The sequence below is a fragment of the Staurois parvus genome, unplaced genomic scaffold (genome assembly GCF_062004578.1).
Source record: "Staurois parvus isolate SC_StPar_1 unplaced genomic scaffold, SC_StPar_1.0 ptg002753l, whole genome shotgun sequence".
NCBI lineage: Eukaryota > Metazoa > Chordata > Amphibia > Anura > Ranidae > Staurois > Staurois parvus.
Window position 1 is genome coordinate 1,508,812 of NW_028320549.1, and position 20,296 is coordinate 1,529,107.

The 20,296-nt window shown below is 42.3% G+C and overlaps 1 protein-coding gene across 1 annotated transcript in view; it reads left to right on the forward strand.

Moving 5' to 3' along the window:
- Window positions 1-20,296, forward strand: part of SLC1A7 (solute carrier family 1 member 7) — a 114,287-nt gene that overhangs the window by 68,942 nt on the left and 25,049 nt on the right. The window contains exons 4-7 of the mRNA XM_089666629.1: window positions 7,756-7,798; window positions 10,944-11,166; window positions 15,544-15,643; window positions 18,442-18,675. Of these exons, the coding sequence (XP_089522755.1) occupies window positions 7,756-7,798; window positions 10,944-11,166; window positions 15,544-15,643; window positions 18,442-18,675 (600 nt within the window). The remainder of the gene's footprint in view (window positions 1-7,755; window positions 7,799-10,943; window positions 11,167-15,543; window positions 15,644-18,441; window positions 18,676-20,296) is intronic.

Sequence of the window (20,296 nt, forward strand, 5' to 3'; positions counted from 1 at the left end):
TGCCAGCGACTACAAAGTCATTTTGAGATAAGTAGCGCAGAACACTGACTTGTCTTTACCAGCTCTTCATAACACAGTAGACCTGTCCAGTCTGAAGGCAAAGAGGAAAGCCACCGTACTTCTATTTGCAAGGCCTTGCACACTGTGGTTCAGTTTCAGTCCCTAGGAGAACTTTGTACCACAGTGGGACCTATGATAGGGATCCTTGTAATTGGTATATTACATCTTGAGGTAGTATAAAAAGGTTTAACATGACATTCTTGATTTTAGAAAAGTCTTTTCTCATGAGGTCCATCACATTTCATTGTGGTTGTGTTGTGCAGCTGGCTACCTCGCGGCACCTTAAACCCACATCAGTAAAATCAGTCTGTATATGCAGTAAAGCATATTTGTTATAAACACAGTGGAATGTAAAGGGTTAATCCTCTGCATTTTGTAAAAAGGGTGTTTGATCCCAACTTCTCTGATCCTCCCCTTCTTCTACTGTCTCCAATCCCTCTGCTGATAGTACAGAACTCTAGGAGTCACTCTGCACATGCTCAGTTTAGCGTGTATTGCTAGAGAGGTTTTTTTTTTGGGGGGGGGGGAGTGTATGTGATCAGCACAGAGCCAATCAGCAATTCCAGACAGAGGGTCAGGGGTTATGCATCCTCATAGGACAGGCAGAGCAGAATGAAAACTCCTCCTACAAGCTTTAACCAGTGCTCTGCTGGACACTGATAGAAGTCACAAGACTGCTCTAACTGATGATGAGAAAAGTTATTTAGCAGTTTATATTTATTAAAATAATTGCATTTCTCTGCTGTGTGTACTGTGGGAGACCAGATATAGTGAATGCAGGGTCCTGGGTTTAGTAACTCATTAAGGGAAAAGTCACTTCAATAGTAATGAGTTCATCCTTGTGGGAAGCTTCACCTGGGTCCCATTAAAGGGTAACTCTACCACAACAACGGATAACATACTACAGTTGGTGATTATTGCATCCAAGCCCAGACTTCACCACTTTGTTGTCTATATCCCCTTTACAATGTGATGTGAGTCACCACAGGGGAAGACACATCACAGTAAGAAACACTTAACCCCTGCAGCACCAGTCAGCAATTCACAAAACAGGAGTGACAGTAACTTTAAGTAGGCACCTGTCCACAAGCCTGTGGGCTGAACAAAAGAAATCTGATTCCTCCATGCTAACACTGCAGATGCACGGTAGTATGTACAGCAAGGGCACCCCCATGTAACATGGTATAAATGGTAATTATGTCAATGTTCATACATGAATGACATCATGACGCTCTACTGGGTTAACAAAGGTGGCTATCAAATCGGCAGTAGAGGCGGTATTGGGCAGCACAGTGGCTAAATGGTTAGCACTTTCGCCTGGCAGTACTAGGGTCGTTGGTGCGAATCCCAGCCTTGGCACCACCTGCCTGGAGTTTGCATGTTCTCCCTGTGCCTGCGTGGGTTTCCTCCGGGTACTGCGGTTTTCTCACACACTCCAAAGACATGCTGGTAGGTTAATTGGATCCTGTCTAAATTGTCCCTGGTATGTGTATGAATGTGAGTTAGGGACTTTAGATTGTACGCCCCTTGAGGGTTAGGGACTGATGTGAATGTACAATATATATGTAAAAGCACTGCGTAAATTTACAGCGCTATATAAGTACCTATAATAAATAAATACATACATTTTATGAAAAATGTATGTAATCAAATGAAAAAAAATTTTGGGAGCCTATGCAACTAGTATACAGTAGTATCAATGGTTACAAAAGAAAAGCCTAAAGCGGAACAAAAACTTCTTTACATGTCCTTGTTGCTGATTTCCCACCTTCACTGAATATGTTATCCATCTTCTGGTTCACTTAGTAGTTGCTCTAAAATAGCCTATTCAAGTTCAAATCAAACCATTACTTCTCTTTGGTTTCCTGTTTGTAAGACCGATGGCTGCTATGCCTTCTATTCCACCAGCCATTGGCCTTGGCACATCCCTTCTGTAGTTCTCTCTCCAGGAAGCAATGATGTAATCCAGCCCCATTTGCAGAGGTGGGCGGACTGAGAATCTAAGGCACATTCAACATGTACAGGTCTAGTGTACGCGCCCACATGGAATTGATGGGAACTGTAGTTTCTTTTTACTGCAGAGAGAGCAGATGATATGATGTAATCCCTGCTATTACACCTCCTCCCTGGCAGATCAGATGCTGTTATCTTTTGAATTCAATTAGACTTTTCTCCTAAAGGGTAGGGATTTTCAAAATGCTATTAACTGTTTACTGTTCTGTGTAGGGAAGTGTACTAATGGGTGATATTGTTTCCCATCCCAGAACTCTTCTTTAATACAGTATCAGCTGTCAATAAATAAATATTGTCAAATAAAATAAAGCCTAATTACACCTTCAGTGTAAGGACCAGTTCACGCCAGAACGCGGTGTGGGAAACCTGCATTCTGTGAGCATTTCCTGCACCATGTTCAAAACGCACCGCAATCTGCAGTGGTCGCCAGTGTTAACTTACCAACACCCCAAACATAGGTAGCAAATGCAGAGTGCTCATCTGATTTGGTTGCTGTGCATTTTGCAAACTAGTGTATGCATTGCTTTTGGTGCAGTCTGATGTGATTTCAAATGAATGGGCTAAAATCGCAATGCACCCGGATCACATGTAATTTACACAATAAAGCACAGCAAATTCCTGTGCAATTCATGGTGTGAACTGGCCCTTAATCATTTAAATGTGTTCCAAATGCATCAAAACAAAAGGTATTCAATGTCTCACGAGTTGAGTAGAAAGGTCTCTCTCTTGCCAGCATTCTGTAGAGCAATGGCCTCCAAACTGCAGCCCTTTGCTTGCCTACATCCGACCCTTGGGCATTATTCCTCCCACAGTCAGCAACAGTGAGGCATAGTTCCTGCCACTGACACCAATGATAGGGCACTATTCCTTCCACTGACACCAGTGATGGGGCACTATTCCTCCCACTGACACCAATGATGGGGCACTATTCCTCCCACTGATACCATTGATGGGGCACTATTCCTCCCACTGACACCAATGATGAGGCACTATTCCTCCCACTGATACCAACGATGGGGCACTATTCCTCCCACTGACACCAATGATAGGGCACTATTCCTTCCACTGACACCAGTGATGGGGCACTATTCCTCCCACTGACACCAATGATGGGGCACTATTCCTCCCACTGATACCATTGATGGACACTATTCCTCCCACTGACACCCAACAATGGGACACTATTCCTCCCACTGAAACCGATGATGGGGCACTATTCCTCCCATTGACACCAACAATGGGACACCATTTCTTCCACTGACATTAATGATGGGGCACTCTTCCTCAGATTGATACCAACGAAGGGACACTATTACTCCCCTTAATAAAAATGATGGATAATTGTCTACGCTCACTGATGCCAGGACATTTTCTTCTCCCTCCGGCCACTGTTTGGTCCCCTAAAGTTTGAAGGACTGTAAACTGGCCCTTTTTTTTATAAAGTTTGGAGACCCCCCACTGTAGAGTAAAACATTTGCTCTTTGTGAGGAAATAGTCGTTCGTCTACAGAGGTCCAACACACCCTCTGCTGAGATACCTTGCCAGGTTTGTATTGCTATCTCTGTCCCAGTTAGAGAGAATCACTCTCTCTATTTGTCCTGGTGACTGTTTTCACCAAAAGTGAAATTAAAAGGAAATCACAACTGTTGTGTGGTCACCAGAACAGGAATAGAGGGAAAGTCTTCCACTAATTCTGGTGACCCTTGTGAGAACCAGGGATTTACCTCACTTTGGAAGGATTTCCTCTCACTTCCGGTTGTGGCTATGGGACAGGGAAATCTCATCAATGAGACTCAGATGGCAAAAAAACCCCAAAAACTAAAAGCAGTTGTAATCCACTCTTATGCTACACAAAATGAAAAACAAAAGGGGACCTAGCTTTCAAAGGTTTTCTCTAGTTGTCAATGGAGCTGGCTCCTGAATAAAATCTGCTGGTTCCTACATTAGATGCTCTGGCTCATTGATTTCATATTAATTTGTCCACCCCCATTTTGTTTTTACTGTATGCAGAGTTTATGTTGCCCAGGTTTGTTACAGGTTTAAGGAACGCATGAACGAGGACAAAATGTACTGTTCCTTACTTGACAATGGAATTTTCACACCATCCTTTAAAGTGTTATTAAAACCACAACAGTAAAATCAGTCGGTATACGCAGTAAAGCATGCTTGTTATACTCATTGTGGAACCTAAGGGGTTAATTCTCTGGATTGTGTAAAAAAACTGTTTGATTCTGTCTTCTCTGATCCTCCCCTTATTTTGCTGTCCCCAGTTCATCTGAGCAGCAGTGTCAAGTCTGCACATGCTCTGTTTGGTGTGTATTGCTAGGGAATTTTTTTTTTCTTTGGAAAGGTGCATGTGATCAGCACAGGGCCAATCAGGGCTGTCCAGACAGAGGGTCAGGGGTATGCAGCCTCACAGGACAGTCAGAGAAGAATGAACACTCCTCCTACAAGATTAACCAGTGTTCGGCTGGACACTGATAGAAATCACAAGACTGCTATATGCGTTTTGCTGCAATTTGTCCACGATTTGCGTTTTCCCGCAGCCGGTGGTCAGGGTAGGCTGGTGTACATGAAGCCTTAATGTAATCACTGCATGGACTATCTATTTTGAATGGACATTTTATTTATGTTATTCACATGAATATGTTGTGAGATTAGACATATATTTTTAAATCATACACTGTGGTTTTTTGTAAGCACAATAATACTGGGAATAGCGCCCTTGGTTTGTTATTTAATTTTATAGAGTGTTAATATACTTTGGAGGGCTGCTTCTCCCTGATAGTAGTTATAACAATTTGGGTTGGCGTCCCTTTCTGTTGTTTATTGAACACTTTAATTTATATGACAAAATACTGAAGAAGGGCAGTTTATTTTTTTTATCATTAATTACAGAGCAGCTAGCACAGTCTTAAAGTGGCTGCTTAGTCAAACCAAAATTTGCTGCGGTCCTGTCATTTTGTAACATGGACTCCTCATTAAAAGACATCATGCTTGAGTCTTTAGTCCAAAGATCTACAGCTTCCATGTTCTTCTGATCTATAGGTGAGTGTAGGGTAACCTACATCAGTGCTTTATATGACGAACATGGGGCCCAACTCTTTGCCCTTCTCACCAACTGACAAAGGACTGGCCAATCTCACACCGCACTGTCACTTACCCCCGGTTCACACCTATGCGGCCACGCTGGCTGCATTTTGCACGGACATGAGAGCCCATTCATTTGAATGGACTCCCGTGCCATGGACGGAAAGAAGTCCCTGCACTTCTTTGGAAAACACAGCCCCCACAGGAACCTTGGTTCTCAGTACGGTTGTGTTTTCCAGTGCGGGCGGTGTGCCATTAGAACTAATGGCACCTGCCCGCGGGTCCGCATTTCTCTGTGTGGGTGGTGCGGCTGCACGGATTTTCGTGTGGATCCGCAGCGGCACCACCCGCACAGATGTGAACCTAGGGTCAAAGCGGAGTTCCACCTGAAAATATAAAAAAAAAGTCAGCAGCTACAAAAACTGTAGCTGCTGACTTTTAAAATACAGCCACTCACCTGTCCCTTGGTCCAGCGGTGTCCTCACCACCTCTGATTTCACTGGCCATTGCCTCTCCTTGGCACTGGCATCTTCAGCGTGGGCACCCGGCTGTGACAGCTTGCGGCTTCACAGCCGGGTGCCCCCTGCAAATGTGCGAGAGACGCTGCGCTTTGTGAATGGCCCCGTAGTCTTCTGGGACCTGTCACGTGTCCCAGAAGACTACAGGGAGGGAGGGGGGAACTACTTCCATTTCCGATCACCTGGGTGATTACAGTGGAAGTGGGAGCGGGTACCTGTCAGGGGGTACCCGCTCCCCCCCCCCCCCCCAAAAGGTGCCAATCCTTAATAGTGAACGGGAGACAAAGGCTTAAAGTGGAACTTCCCCTTTTGGGTGGAGCTTCGCTTTAAGTAACAATGCCACTCTCAGCCTAACCCAGCACAAACATTTTCCAGCTCGCAGGACCATAATCTAGGTGCCAGCAGCCTGAGAGCGATTGTCACAAGCAATTAACTCTTGAAGCTACCACCATCATCTTTTTAATGAGAAGGAGGAAACTCACAATCTTAGCAATAACTACTATGATTTTAAAATGAACGTCTGTAACACACACTGGGGTTTATTTACTAGAGCTGGAGAGTGCAAAATCAGGCTTGCTTGCTTTTGCATAGAAACCAATCAGCTTCCAGGTTTTATTGCCAATGCTATACTGAACACGCAGATCGGTTTCTATGCAGAAATGAGCCTGATTTTGCACTCTCCAGCTTTAGTAAATAAACCCAACAGTCACCACAGACAGGTCTATTCAGAGAATTATACTACAGTAGCACTTTTCAAGAGACAGGGATTCTTTTAGTTTTCATTAGCACATTTAGAGACAATTTCAACAGTTTTCAAAATAGGGTTTCTTAATGAAAAGTTGAAAATGGTGCAAATAAAATATTTACAAAAACAAAGATATTACAATGTAACAAAGAGAACAAGAAAGAGAGCAAGACAAAGAGGTGAGAAAAAGTAAATACTTGCAAAGTCCTTGGTTTTAGCAGAGTTCAGTCAAGGGTGAAGAAGGAGTTATGGGCTCTCATAACCTGTTCCTTGGTTGATGGTACAGGAGAGATGTCAAAGTGTCCTGGTATTCTCCTTTTCTGGGTATCAAAAGGGTGTTGACAGAGACCATCTGACCAATCATCCGTTTAATTGGTGGTTGCTGGGAGGTCACCACGTTTATGACCAGGTCCCAAATATAGTTTTCTATGAGTATTCATATTTCTGAATAACTACTGTTTACAGTCTGTTAACATGTAGATTATTGTCCAGCATGAAATTAGCTTCAAAATGGATATAGATATGACAGTTCTCTGATGACAATTTCTCATAGGAGGGGTGTGGAGGCCTAATCCACTCTGGTACCTCCTAGCATAGGCGTGTTTGGGTTCACAATACTACCCATTAACTGAGGGAGGCCTATATTCTAGCTGTGCTGTCATTATTTCATGAGTTATGAAACATGCTAAAGTTTTAGAGTCTTGACTGATAACAAGTCTATCAGTAAGGTATTATTATTATTATACAGTATATATATAGCGCCAAGAGTTCGCTCAGCGCTGTACATTACAATGGGAGACAATACACGAGACAGTACAATACCAATACAATGTGATACACGAAGGGTTGGAGGGCCCTGCTCCTTGGAGCTTACAATCTAGGAGGGAGGGGAAGGTACGTTGGCCATTCCCTTCAGCTGAGCTATTTACGACTGGATATGTGTTAGTTCTCCAGATTACTCAAGCTTGCAAGGGTGACAGTTTTATTAGGGGTTCCCAGACTGGAATGTGGCTAATAGGTATGAGAGGGCCTGTAACTGTCCTGGTCAGATAAGAAGGTTCTGGCACCAGGTAACAGTTATGTATTGTATAAACTGAAGGATGGGGAGGGGGGTCACTGTTCTATACCTTCTTATGATGAAATGGCATAGGAGACTTGTGATGTGGACAAAATGACTAGATATACAGCTATTTGTGTGCACCAGCATCTTTATGCTAGCTCCAATATGTGCTGTTTGTACAGTGAATAAAACTGACCAACAGTATACAATAATCATTTATTAAAGATATCATCTCTGACTGCCTTTTTTTCCATTTTTTGTTTACTTAGGAACATGTTTCCTTCAAACCTTGTGGAGGCAACTTTCAAGCAGGTCAGTGTGACTAATTATTTCTCATTTCTCAGTATATTTTTGCTATAAACTGTTAGTGATGGGTCTAAAGTGTTCATTTTACATTTTGGATAGAGTAATCATTCTGTTAGGCTGCCTATCAGGTCTGCGTATACCTCCTGCAGACCTGATAGGCTTAGTGTTGTCACCCGGAAACAGGAAATGATGTAACTTGAAGAAAAACTTTTGAATTGATTTACAAAAATTGAAAACTGTATACAGTGAGACATGATGCCAAACATAATGAAAAATAAATTTGAGATACTCATAAAACCAAAATGCTATTTATCTGGCTGTCACACTGAACTAGTACAATCATTATTTTGAGTCAACGGCCTAGGAACAAGAATACATATCCGGAGTTTTGGTTTTACAGACTTCAAAATCGCACTACAAGGTTTAATAGCTTGTTTTGTCTAGGAGAGAGGAGAAACTATTTTATTTATCTGTACCTCCACTCCCTTAGTACCTCAGCAGGTGGTGCTCCCCTACAATCTGGTGGTGGGTTGTCCCTCTGTGTCCTCATGTCCTGTGCAGGTCTATGGACCCTGTTCTGGTCTTGATGACATCAGCACCCTAAACTGGTGGAGCATGCAGAAGCAGATGCTGCAGGGACTGGTCTAGCATGGGGGGGTGAGGGGGCAGTACCAGATTTATAAAAGGGCAAAAGAGGCAATTGCCCCAGCCCCCCTGACAGAGGGGGCCCCAGACTTCCTTTATTAAAAAGTAATAATTTTAAAATTAGCTTTATTATAAAAATATTTAACAAATTGTTCTTGGGTGTTAGGATAGGGAAAAGTTAAGCCTGACTTTAGAGGCAAACAAAGAGATAAGGAACATCTCATTTTATTTTACTACTTGAGATGTTTGTTTTAACATGACTGTGTCAGGTTATTTATTTCCTTGTTTACAAGAGATAAGTGGGTGAGACAACAGAAAAGTTTGAAAAATGTTGGAACGAGTCAGGCAACAGCACTGACCCCATTGTTTGGGAGTGAAGTTAATAACCACACACAGTGAGAAACCTGAGAGAGAAGCTCACTCCCTTGCTTGGCCCTGATTGGGTCAAGGGATGAATTCGACACTCCTTGAATTAAGAGGCTGGTCGAATTTGGGACAAGTGTGGCCTTGGATTGGAATTTTGACCAGAATTACATTGCAGGGTGTCAGACGAAATCGGCAGAGTGGAGGACCTTCCTTCCTTATGTGTCTTTCACCAAGAGTAGTAGTGAATGCCATTCCTAAGGAGTGGGTTTTTTCCATGTCCCGAATCTTGTCATATAATTTATTTTCTATGTTGAGAGGCCTCCGAACCTGAAGTGCCCTGGGCCCCCCAAGATCTAAATCCGGCACTGGGGAGGGGATTGGGTAATAAAATCTTCCTTTATTTTTCCACTAGATCTAAACAAGTAATTACTTCTTGCAGTACTGGGCTTTCTAACCAGAATGCCCAGCACTGCCTGAATGCTTGTAGACAATCTGAATTTTTTTCAAACTATATGGGATGTTACCACGTGAGACATTATGCCTATAAAAAGAAAATAACTTTTATTAAAACCTTATATTTAGATTTATGGATATAACAATTTAGAATTTTTACCCAGGTTTTGATACAGTGTTGCTTTCTATGTCTGATACTTTTAAATACTTGTGTACTTTGTACAAACAATGCACTTTCTGACATTAAAAGAGATGTTGGTATCAGAATGCTCTTTTGAGATGGTCATGGCATACCAACACATTCTATATTCAACTGAATATTATTATACAGGATTTATATAGCGCCAACAGTTTGCGCAGCGCTTTACAATATAAGGGAGACAGTACAATTACAATAGATTTCAGTACAGAAGAAATAGAAGGGCCCTGCTCATGGAGCTTACAAGGAAGGGGAAGGTGATACAAAAGGTGATAGCTGCGGGGGATGATCTGGTGGAGGTGATTCAAGTACAGTTCTTAGGTGGAGGTGGGAGTAGGCTTCCCTGAATAAATGAGTTTTGAAAGATTGCCTAAAGCAGACAGGGTGGAGGCTGACAGGACATACTGGGGTAGGGAGTTCCAGAGGATGGGAGAGGTTCTGGAGGAGTCCTGGAGGTGAGCATGGGAGAAGGTGATGGGAGAGCTATAGAGAAAGATGTCTTGGGATGAGCGGAGCGGGCGATTTGGACGATATCTGCGGATGAGGTTGGTGACGTAGCTAGGGGCAGTGTTGTGGATGGCTTTGTAAACTGTGGTTAGGCCAGTGGAGTCCTGTCTCTTCCAGGAGATGAAGTGGAGTCCCTTTTCTGGGTTAATAATCTGAACTTACCTGGTTATATACAGTATATCACAGCAAATCTGTATGTTGGGCTCCAGAAAGCTGCAGCTTTTCTCCTAACGCCTGCTGGTTGTAAGTGGTAAATATGAAATTAATGTATTTCATCTTTTCTTTACCAATGTGTTTTTTTTTTTTAAAGAAAAGTGTGGATTTTTTTTTCACTATTTATACTTACCTAGGTGGACGCAGCATTAGTCTGATGAAGCATTTTTCCCCTGCTGGCTCTAAGGATCACATGATCACTGAGTTCTCACAGTCGGTCTGAGCAGAGAGTGGGACTGTCAGTCACTGGAGTGCTGGGCTGTAGAGGGGGAGAGAGCAGCTGGCTCAAGTTCTCAGCAGATCGCTGAGAGGCTGAGCCAAGTGCCGCTCCAGAGTCTGGGGTGGATCCCGACTTTGAAGTCGGGATCTTTCCCCAGCCTGGACTGGCTGAGTGACATCAGCCGACAGCAGACTTCAGTCCGCTATCAGCTGAAAACGGGTCACAGGAGTGCAGAACGAACTGCACTCCTGTGATCCACAGTTGAAGTACAGCCAAAAAACCTTTGGCTGTAGTTCTCCTTTAAGCTTAGATGCCCAGACCAGCAAATTGATTTATGACTGAAATTGGCACTGGGAACTAGGAACACACACAGTTGCACATTCCTAGTTCTGTGCTACAAGGTCAATCAACAATCTCAGTGGAGAGGCATTTCACATTTGCACTTAAAACGTCATATTGCCGCCACAAAATAGTTACCATTTGGTATCTTCAGTACATAAAGAAAATGTATTACAAAACACACTATGTTGCTATTATTCTTTTTTTAGTATCGAACCAAGAATGTGCCTGTGGTAAAAAGTGGGAAGACAACCTCTTCGGACAGTATAACGCACAGAATCCTCATCTATGGAATCCAGGATGAGAATGGATCACATATACAGAACTTTGCTCTGGATATCACCCCCTCCCCTGATGTGGTCTACAAGTCAGAGCCCGGAACCAGCGAGGGAATGAATGTACTGGGCATTGTCATATTTTCAGCCACTATGGGTATGACATATCTAAAGATTTCCTCTTGAAAGCAGACGTCAAATATAGTAATATGCATATATTATAGATGATAGAATTATAGATTATTTGTAGATAAAAAGCACAAAAAAGAAAGTTCAATCTGCATCTAAACTTATAAATACAGTGTGAATATAATACCAAATCAAAAAACCCTAAACCTACACTAATTCCAAATTGGAAAAAACTTTCAACCCCTGAAAGCTTCAAATCAAATAAATTAGTCCAAAAGAAAATCTTCCCTCTTATAACAAATACTCTACCTATATATAAAACAACACGACTTTCCCCATATAATTATATACGTGAACTAACACAAAATCATAAAGTCCAGTGTCTCAGTAATCAGAAACAAATCATAAAAGTCCAGTGTCTCGATAATCAAAAATGGTAGAAAAAAAAGATATATTTTGATTGTGTTCAATGATTTTTGTGAAAAACCTCAAAAGTAAAGAAACTCACAATAGTGCATTACCATAACATAATCAAAAAAATAAATAAATAAATAAATAAATATATATATATATATATATATACACCTCTCTTATGATTAAGTCCCGGATGTGACGAAACGCGTCAAGAGGAAGTGACGTCATACGCAAGGAGCAGGAACCGGAAGTGTTACAGCGGCCATCTTTGTTGGGGAATCGCTGGATACCTCGTGTGTGAACTGCCTGGGAAACTGTGGGAACTGCCTGGTAATCCCCACAAAGTGGGGTTTTGTTCCAACTCGCAAATTTTTAACTTTAAATGTAAGCAGATTTATTAAAATGTTACTACTCTGAATATACATGGAGGTACGTCATGGTTAATTTCCATTATACTGGAGCCTGGTAAATCCATGATAATAGACCTGCGAATGTGGATGGCATTACAACATTACCCTAACAATAAGTGAAGGAGGAGAGGAGGAGAAAGTTCCTTTGAAGGATTTCTACAAATTATACTATAAAGGCGTGGGTTCTTTCTACTGTTGGTAAGGGTATATTTGCCTTACTCACTAGAAGTGTCACGTGTAGGTAGGAGTCTCACTGAGTGGATCACTTCAGGATTTCATAATTTTTGAGCACGAGTGTTATATTATCTTTTTGGGAGGTTTTCACAAGTGTTTCACTATTTGATATCACTTAGTGCTGCACAATTTTATGATACACATTTATGTGTGCATGTATGTGTATATATAGGTATATATATATATTTTATTTTTTATTTATTTTTTTTTTTTTGATTATGTTATGGTAATGCACTATTGTGAGTTTCTTTATTTTTGAGGTTTTTCACAAAAATCATTGAACACAATCAACACTGCAAGAAAATATATCTTTTTTTTTTCTACCATTTTTGATTATCGAGACACTGGACTTTTATGATTTGTTTCTGATTACTGAGACACTGGACTTTATGATTTTGTGTTAGTTCACGTATATAATTATATGGGGAAAGTCGTGTTGTTTTATATATAGGTAGAGTATTTGTTATAAGAGGGAAGATTTTCTTTTGGACTAATTTATTTGCATCTAAACTTACCGTATAACATAACCTCCATGCTATTTAAAGTGTACCTAAACCAAAGTACACAAATATAAAATATTGAAGCCGTGCTAAAGATATGGTGGTCACATTAGTTTTATTTTTTTTTGCCTTTTTTCACCTGGTTATCTTGCCAGTAACACCCTTCCTGTCCTAGGGAGGCAACACTCACTCCTTGTACCGTATCTTTGAAGGAGCGGCATCATAACCCTAGACTGCTTGCTGCTGATTTGGACTACAGAACATCTCTTCCTATCCTTGACTCCATAACGGGGAGGGGGGTGAAGGGGAAATATTCTGTAGTTCACAGAGATGAATTAGGCAGGGCTGATTTACCGTCTTGAAATTTCAGTGTAGCAAAGGCAGAATGCACAGAATTACGCGCATTCTGAATTTCTGGCAGCATGTAGAGGAACCAATCCATCCATTTCCCTCCTGCCACTGCTGAATCTCTGCTTATCCTCCTCTGCCTCCTGCAGTCATTCGGTAGTTGAAGGATAGAAATGGACACATCGGTTCCTCTATATGCTGTCCCGCCGCTCCTCCTATCCATATTTCTTCTGCTGTCTGTGGGCCCCTTACCTCTCTCCAGGTTCCCCTGTGCTCTCTTCAGGTTCCTGTGTGCTCTCTGCCGGCTCCCCCTCCTTCCCCGCATCACTACCGGGTTATCCCTTTCTCTCTCCTGCCGACTACTGAGGGGAATCTGTCAGCATGGAGAGCGGGGAAGGGGCCGGTAAATATGTAATTTACTGGACCCTTCCTTGTCTGAATGGACAGTCAGTGATCATTATCGATCACTAACTGTGTCCATTCATAACTGAGGCATAGGAAACTGTGTTTACAATACTTCAGTTTATGAATGAAGCTTTGTACAGAGATATTCCTGTCCATTCATTCTGTGCTGCTGAGGGCTGCAGAGATGGAGAGAGGTGTCAAGGGGTCATCTCAAAGGTGAGATGTCAGGGGTCTGTTTAGACCCCTGATATCTCACTAAATCCCACCAACAAAGCTCCTAAAAAATGGTAAAAAATAATAAAAAATACAATTGTAAAAAATAAAAGGTAAATAATAAAAAATTATTAATAAAAAAAACCTACTGACACCAGTGGCGGATCTACCCAGTTCAGGCCCCGCCATTCCTCCACCGGACTCCAAGGGAAGTGCCCACGGGCTCAGGTTTCTCAGTCTAAAATGCCCAGACCTATTTTTTTTGTCCCAATCCGGGCGAGGTTAAAAGTATTAAAGCTCAGCTCATGGTTTCTCTTTTAAAAGTCACATAATCATTATAAGAAAGATTACAGAATATAAAACTGAATATACGCAATGCTGCACATGCAAATGCCTTACCAGCCTGCCAAAGTCGAAAACCTCAAATATACAGTAAATGGTTTTATGACTTTAGCATTGCAGTGTATTATTAATTGTAATAAAATCACATTTGTTAAAACCTTTTGTTCTTGATTTGTACTTCAAAATGATCATATTCCATGACACTTCGTATCCTTTTTCAGATATTACATGATGTAAAGAAGAAATATTTGCAAAAAATAAAACCTTAAGAATTATAACTCCCATGTGTTCTGGACTTTCCAACACAGACGTCTACTGAAAATCTATAATTGAGGAAAATTACATTTGAAATGGAGATTCCAGGTGTGCCTGGATTAACCCAATTACTGGGAATAGGCTGGAATGTTTAGTATATTTACAGTGGAAGAACTTCAGCAACCATAATAGACCAGAGGCTGTTGTGGAGCGTGGGGCCCGATGCAGGTTCCCCATCTGTCTTATAGTTAAAATAACATGTCTCCATGCGCTTGATCAGCCAGCAAATTCACATCTCCTATATGAATGGATGATATATGTGATTTGGTATGATAATCTATCTGTCGTATAGTCACGCAACTCTTCTGCTATTTAGCTTTTTGATCACAAGCTTTAACAATTCTTACTGAACATATAATGGAAAAATTAGGATACCTTCAATAAAAACATATGTTAGGACTTTCATTAGAGATGTACAGTATGTAAATGTTGACATTTCTTATCAAAGTCGAACTTTTTTCTTCTCCCTTCTGTTTCCCTGGTAAGCCAGCCATAGATGGAGCGATTTTCTTTCCTGCAACTATTGTGTTCTCCCTGCGGGGGTTGGGGGGGGAGCCGTCTCCGCAAGAGAACACAGTGGTTACTGCTAGCGGCTGTGATAACCGCTAATAATAATCACATGTAAAATCCAACAGACTGGTTGTAGCCAAGTAGATTGATCGATCAACTTGGGTACTTTCAGCCTGCGCATACATGGTTCAAATCTCGACTGATCCCTGCTGAACCAGCCAAGATTTTAACCATCTATGGTCGACTTTAGTCCTTTAATGTGACAAGCAGCCATAAGAGGTGAGAAGGGATAAGGCCAGGCTCAAGATTTGCATATAACTTTAAATGTTGAATTGCCACACGTGTGTCTCTGTATTCTGTGTGGCAGTTTCTAGGCCTCTTAATGGAATGCTCAGGATCCGAGCAAGCTCCTGAGGGCTAGAGAAAAAAGCATTACCACCTTACTGGTGTCTGCTGTTGTATATTCTATCCCCCTATTTTGCTTTAACATTGTACCTTCTGAATGCAAGTGTAGGTAACCAAGAGAAGAAGCATAGAAGTGATGCTATGAGAGCATGATGATTTACATTTTGAAAACATATAAGAAAACATAAATTGGCTATCCTGAGGAACACGTCCACTTTCTTTTCTTCTTCATTTTTTTAAATAAATTGACTGCAGATATCTGGTGAAATTATCAAGAGAACAGCTTGTTAATTTATCTGTGTCCTTTAGGTATAATGCTGGGCCGCATGGGGACAAGCGGAGTTCCTCTTGTCAGCTTCTGTCAGTGCTTAAATGAATCTGTTATGAAGATTGTAGCTGTTTCTGTTTGGTGAGTCCAATGGTCTTTTTATCTGTATGAGGATGGGTACATAATAACATGGGTCTAATTTCCACCTGGGATATTATCTGCACACATCTTCTTCCCATTTGTGAGTGGGTTTCTTTTTTACACAGTCGAAACAACATTCTAGTATAGGGGTCTCCAAGCTATGGTCCTCCAGCTGTTGAAGTACTACAAGTCCCATCATGTCTCTGCCTCTGGGAGTCTTGCCTATGGTTGTCAGAGTCTTGCAAGGCCTCATGGGACTTGCAGTTCCTGAACACCTGGAGGGCCATAGTTTGGAGACCCCTGTTCTAGTAGGTCGAATAGCATTCTTTTAAATTTTCTATCACGGACATTTAATTGTGAGCTCCATGGAGGTAGAAATGCATGTCCAAACAGCATCATTTGCTCTGATGTGATCATGCTGCACAGTAGATGGTGGGTGACTGTGTACTGTGTAGTGTATGTTATTATGATACAGGATTTATATAGCACCAACAGTTTATGCAGTGCTTTACAACGTAATTGCAACATATCAGCCTGGGTGACACACCACTTCCTGAAAATGTATCTGTCCAATACTGATACTGATAATATTTTCTCCCCAATGTGCCCCTTCTACTGACTTCTCTGTGAAAATCAATGGCTCAACCATCAACCCGTCTCCTCATGTCAGGGTGCTAGGTGGAATCCTGGTCTCTGAACTATCCTTTCGGCCCCACATCCAATCACTGTCCAAAGCTTGCCACCTCAACCTCCGCAACATCTCCAAGATACGCCCCTTCCTAAACAATGATACCACAAAGCTTCTAAATACACTCCCTGGTTACCTCCCGCCTTGACTACTGCAACTCCCTCCTCACTGGCTTGCCTTTGCATAGGCTATTTCCCCTCCAGTCCATCATTAATGCTGCTGCCAGATTTATCCACCTTACCAACTGTTCAGTGTCTGCTACCCCTGTCTGCCGATCCCTCCACTGGCTCCCACTCACCCAACAAATAAAATTCAAGATACTTACAACAACTTATAAAACCATCCACAACTCAGCCCCTAGTTACATCACTAACCTGGTCTCAAAATACCAACCAAATCATTCTCTTCATTCCTCCCAAGACCTCCTGCTCTCTAGCTCCCTTGTCACCTCCTCTCATGCTCACCTCCAGGATTTCTCCAAAGCCTCTACCATCCTCTGGAACTCGTTTCCCCAATGTCCAGTTATCTCCATCTTTGTCCACTGTTAGACGATCCCTGAAAACTCATCTCTTCAAAGAGGCCTATCCTGCCCCACCTAAAAACTGTACATGTATTTTGTCCATCAATCCATCCCCCACAGTTATTACCTTTTGTATCTCTCGACCCTCCCTCTTAGATTGTAAGTTCCTCCTGTATTAATGTGTATTGCAATTGTACTGTCTGCCCTTATACTGTAAAGCGCTGTGTAAACTGTGGGTGCTTTATAAATCCTGTAGAATAATAATAATAAGGGCAGACGGTACAATTACAATACAAATGAATACAGGAGGATTCAGAGGGCCCTGCTCGTTAGAGCTTACAATCTAAGAGATATGGAACCAGTGAACAATCTATAGGTAAAGACAATATTTTAAGACAATCCCAGAGACTGTGTGTGCCTAGCTCTCATAACATGAAAGAAAGTACAAGGCCATTAGCGCTGTAACCAGAAGGGCAATGATCCTATCAAAGGAGAATCAACAGGACACGTATCTTTGCATCAATTTAAAAACAAAAAAAACTTAAGAATTAGGAAAGAAACTTACTTTGGCAATTTGCCTCCTCTTCTTTCATGGCTGAAAGTTGATGTTGATGTGAGAACACATCCAATAGGAGCTAGAAATTAGCATAGCAGATAGTGGATGAAAAGTGCTGTAGGCTATAAGGCAGCAACATCTACAGGGAACAGGAGTATGGAACAGGCAGCTATTTCTGAGAAAGACTACTTTCCTCTTTCTGGTAGCACCTATTTAGTTGGCTTGCTAAAATAAAAGCTTTATCCCAGTAGGTTACAATTAGTAACTTAGAGACTGTCAAAAGTTTTTATATGAAATCTAAAGAGAGAACTGCAGGTTTTACCCCAGATACCTAACGCTTACAGTTTCTCCTGTAATATGTAGTATTCTAAGACAAGCAAGTTATGAAAATTAACACAAAGGTTCAGTAACAATACCAGTGCTTTACTTCTATATCTTCTCTAATAGGCTTGTTTGGTCACTGTAGACGCCAGTAACTGTGTGCTGGTCAAGAAGTACTATACCTGTCATGTAGTACACTACAAGGCTGAAAGTTTGTAGGCAGCTGATCATCACAACTACAGTATACAAGCTTGTGGGATATCCCATTCCAAAACCATAGGTATTAATTTGATGTTTCTCTCCTTTGCGTCTATGAGAGCCTTTTGTAGGAAGGCTTTCCACAAGATTTTAACGTGTGTCTGTGGGAATTGTTGCCATCCGACCAAGAGCATTTGTGAGGTGAGGTACTGATATTGGACAAGAAGGCATGTATCAGAATGGGAATTCCAATTAATCCCAAAGGCATTCAGTAGGGTTGAAGCCAATGTGCAGGCCACTTCCACACCAGACTCATCCAACCATGCCTTTATGCCTAAAAAGTCTTTGTATGCTGTTACATGAGCTCTGCCCTTCATTGGAAATCCCTTAACACACTAATTTAATGGGGTATCCACATATGTTATGCCATGTAGTGTATATCAAATAATGCATCAGGAGTGTAAGTTCTGAAAACTGAGGGCCAGCTAACACAGCAAGTCCTTTTTACCTTGCAGGTACTTTCCATTTGGGATTGTCTTCCTTATCGCAGGCAAGATCCTGGAGATGGATGACCCTACAGCAATTGGGAAGAAGCTTGGATTTTATGCCATCACTGTGGTGTGTGGCCTTGTGGTACATGGTCTCTTCATCCTCCCTATCATGTACTTGTTTATCACCAAGAAGAACCCAATTGTCTTTATTCGAGGAGTGCTGCAGGCACTGCTTATAGCATTAGCCACATCCTCCAGGTAATTCTTGCTGAGTTTGATTCATATTCATAAGTTACATATAAAACTTTTTGTACTGGTAGAAATGTTGTTGCACTGATGCAGTGCACTTGGTGACAATGGCCCTGTTGGACAAATAATTCTTAACTGATGTCTATCTCTTTGTACAGCCAAAACCCCAAGTCTCATTCAAGTCTCCTTCTGACTTTATCCATCCTCCATCTTTTCTATGCTCTGCTTTTACCTCCCTTATCTCTATGTATCACTACCCCCTTAGGAGTTGCTGAGTTTTGGGTCTCCCTAAAACCAGGGGTCTCCAAATGTTCTAAACAAAGGACCAGTTTACTGCCCTCCCAAACAAATGTGGATAGCGCAGTCTCTACTTTGAAAACACAAAAGCCTCTGGTGTACCTCCTCTTCACTCAGCTGCCTTGAGGTTATCCCTGGACAAGGGGACCCAAGAGTTGTAAATTTAGCACAGTCGTCTAGTTGGGTATTGCGCCTGACCCCCCTCTCCCCTTTTCTGACCCAGGGGGTTTAGGAGTACTCACTCTGTCTTTCCCTGTTAGCTTGGTGGGTTGGTGGCTGTCTTTAGGCCTTATGCTGGGCTGGCTCCTTCCCTACTTCACAGGCCATCCTCACAAGGAGATGATGGGACAGAGGAAATCCTCCCTTCCAGAATCCTGCCTGCAGGTGGACTCCCCTCCCTGGGGCCCCCTCCCAGACTCCACACTCCAGCTCCTCACTCCATTTTCCACCCAACATTCACTGACTCTGCTCCTATGCTCTGGGATATGTAAGGGTTACCTTGGTCAGCATGCCCGGCCTCCTGCTAGGGGATTGGCCAAGGTACCTTAAGCATGCAGATCTGAGCCTCCTCTCCTCCTCAGGTTTCTGGAGAGTTGGGATGGCTCCAGAAGCTCTGACCTTCAGAACCTCCCTAGCCTGTCCTGAGGTAAACTCCTGCTTCACTCATAGGCTGGCCCATCACAGGCTGCTACTCAGTCTCAATCTAAAAAAATGAAATAACAATCAGCCCAACTAACTAAACCTGGAGGGTGTTATATCTAGTTTACGCTTTTCTTTTTTTTCTGTGGGCAGCATTGAGTAGCAAGCAAGATTTCGCCTTGTTTTTAGGTCAACCTCAAAAATTAAAGGCCACTTGCCAGTGCATCACTGAACCTTGTCATCAGGGTGGGACAAAGGGCGGGCAGGAAGAATGACTGCCCTGGGAGCTGTGGTATCATGTGAGGTGGGGGGGGCATCATGAGGAGATTGGAGGGAGGCAATTTGTGTTAGAAGGGGGAATTTGGGGGGTGTCAGAGGGTGGAATTGTTCAAGAAGAGGAAATTTGGGGAGTGGTGATTTGGGGGGATTTGTGTTGGAAGGGGTGATGGGGGAAGTAGATTTGTGCTAGGAGGGGAGATTTTGGGGGTTCATGCTACAGAAGGCAATATGTTGGGGGGGGTTTGGGTAGAAGGAGATTTTTTTTGAGGGGGATGTGCTAGTACGGATGAAATCTGTTCTAGAGGGGAAATTTGAGGGACATAGGATCTGTGCTTGGAAGGGGATTTTTTTTTGGGGGGGGAGAGAGATAGGATTTAAGCTGGGACAGATGGTGGGGCAAAGATTTGTGCTGGGA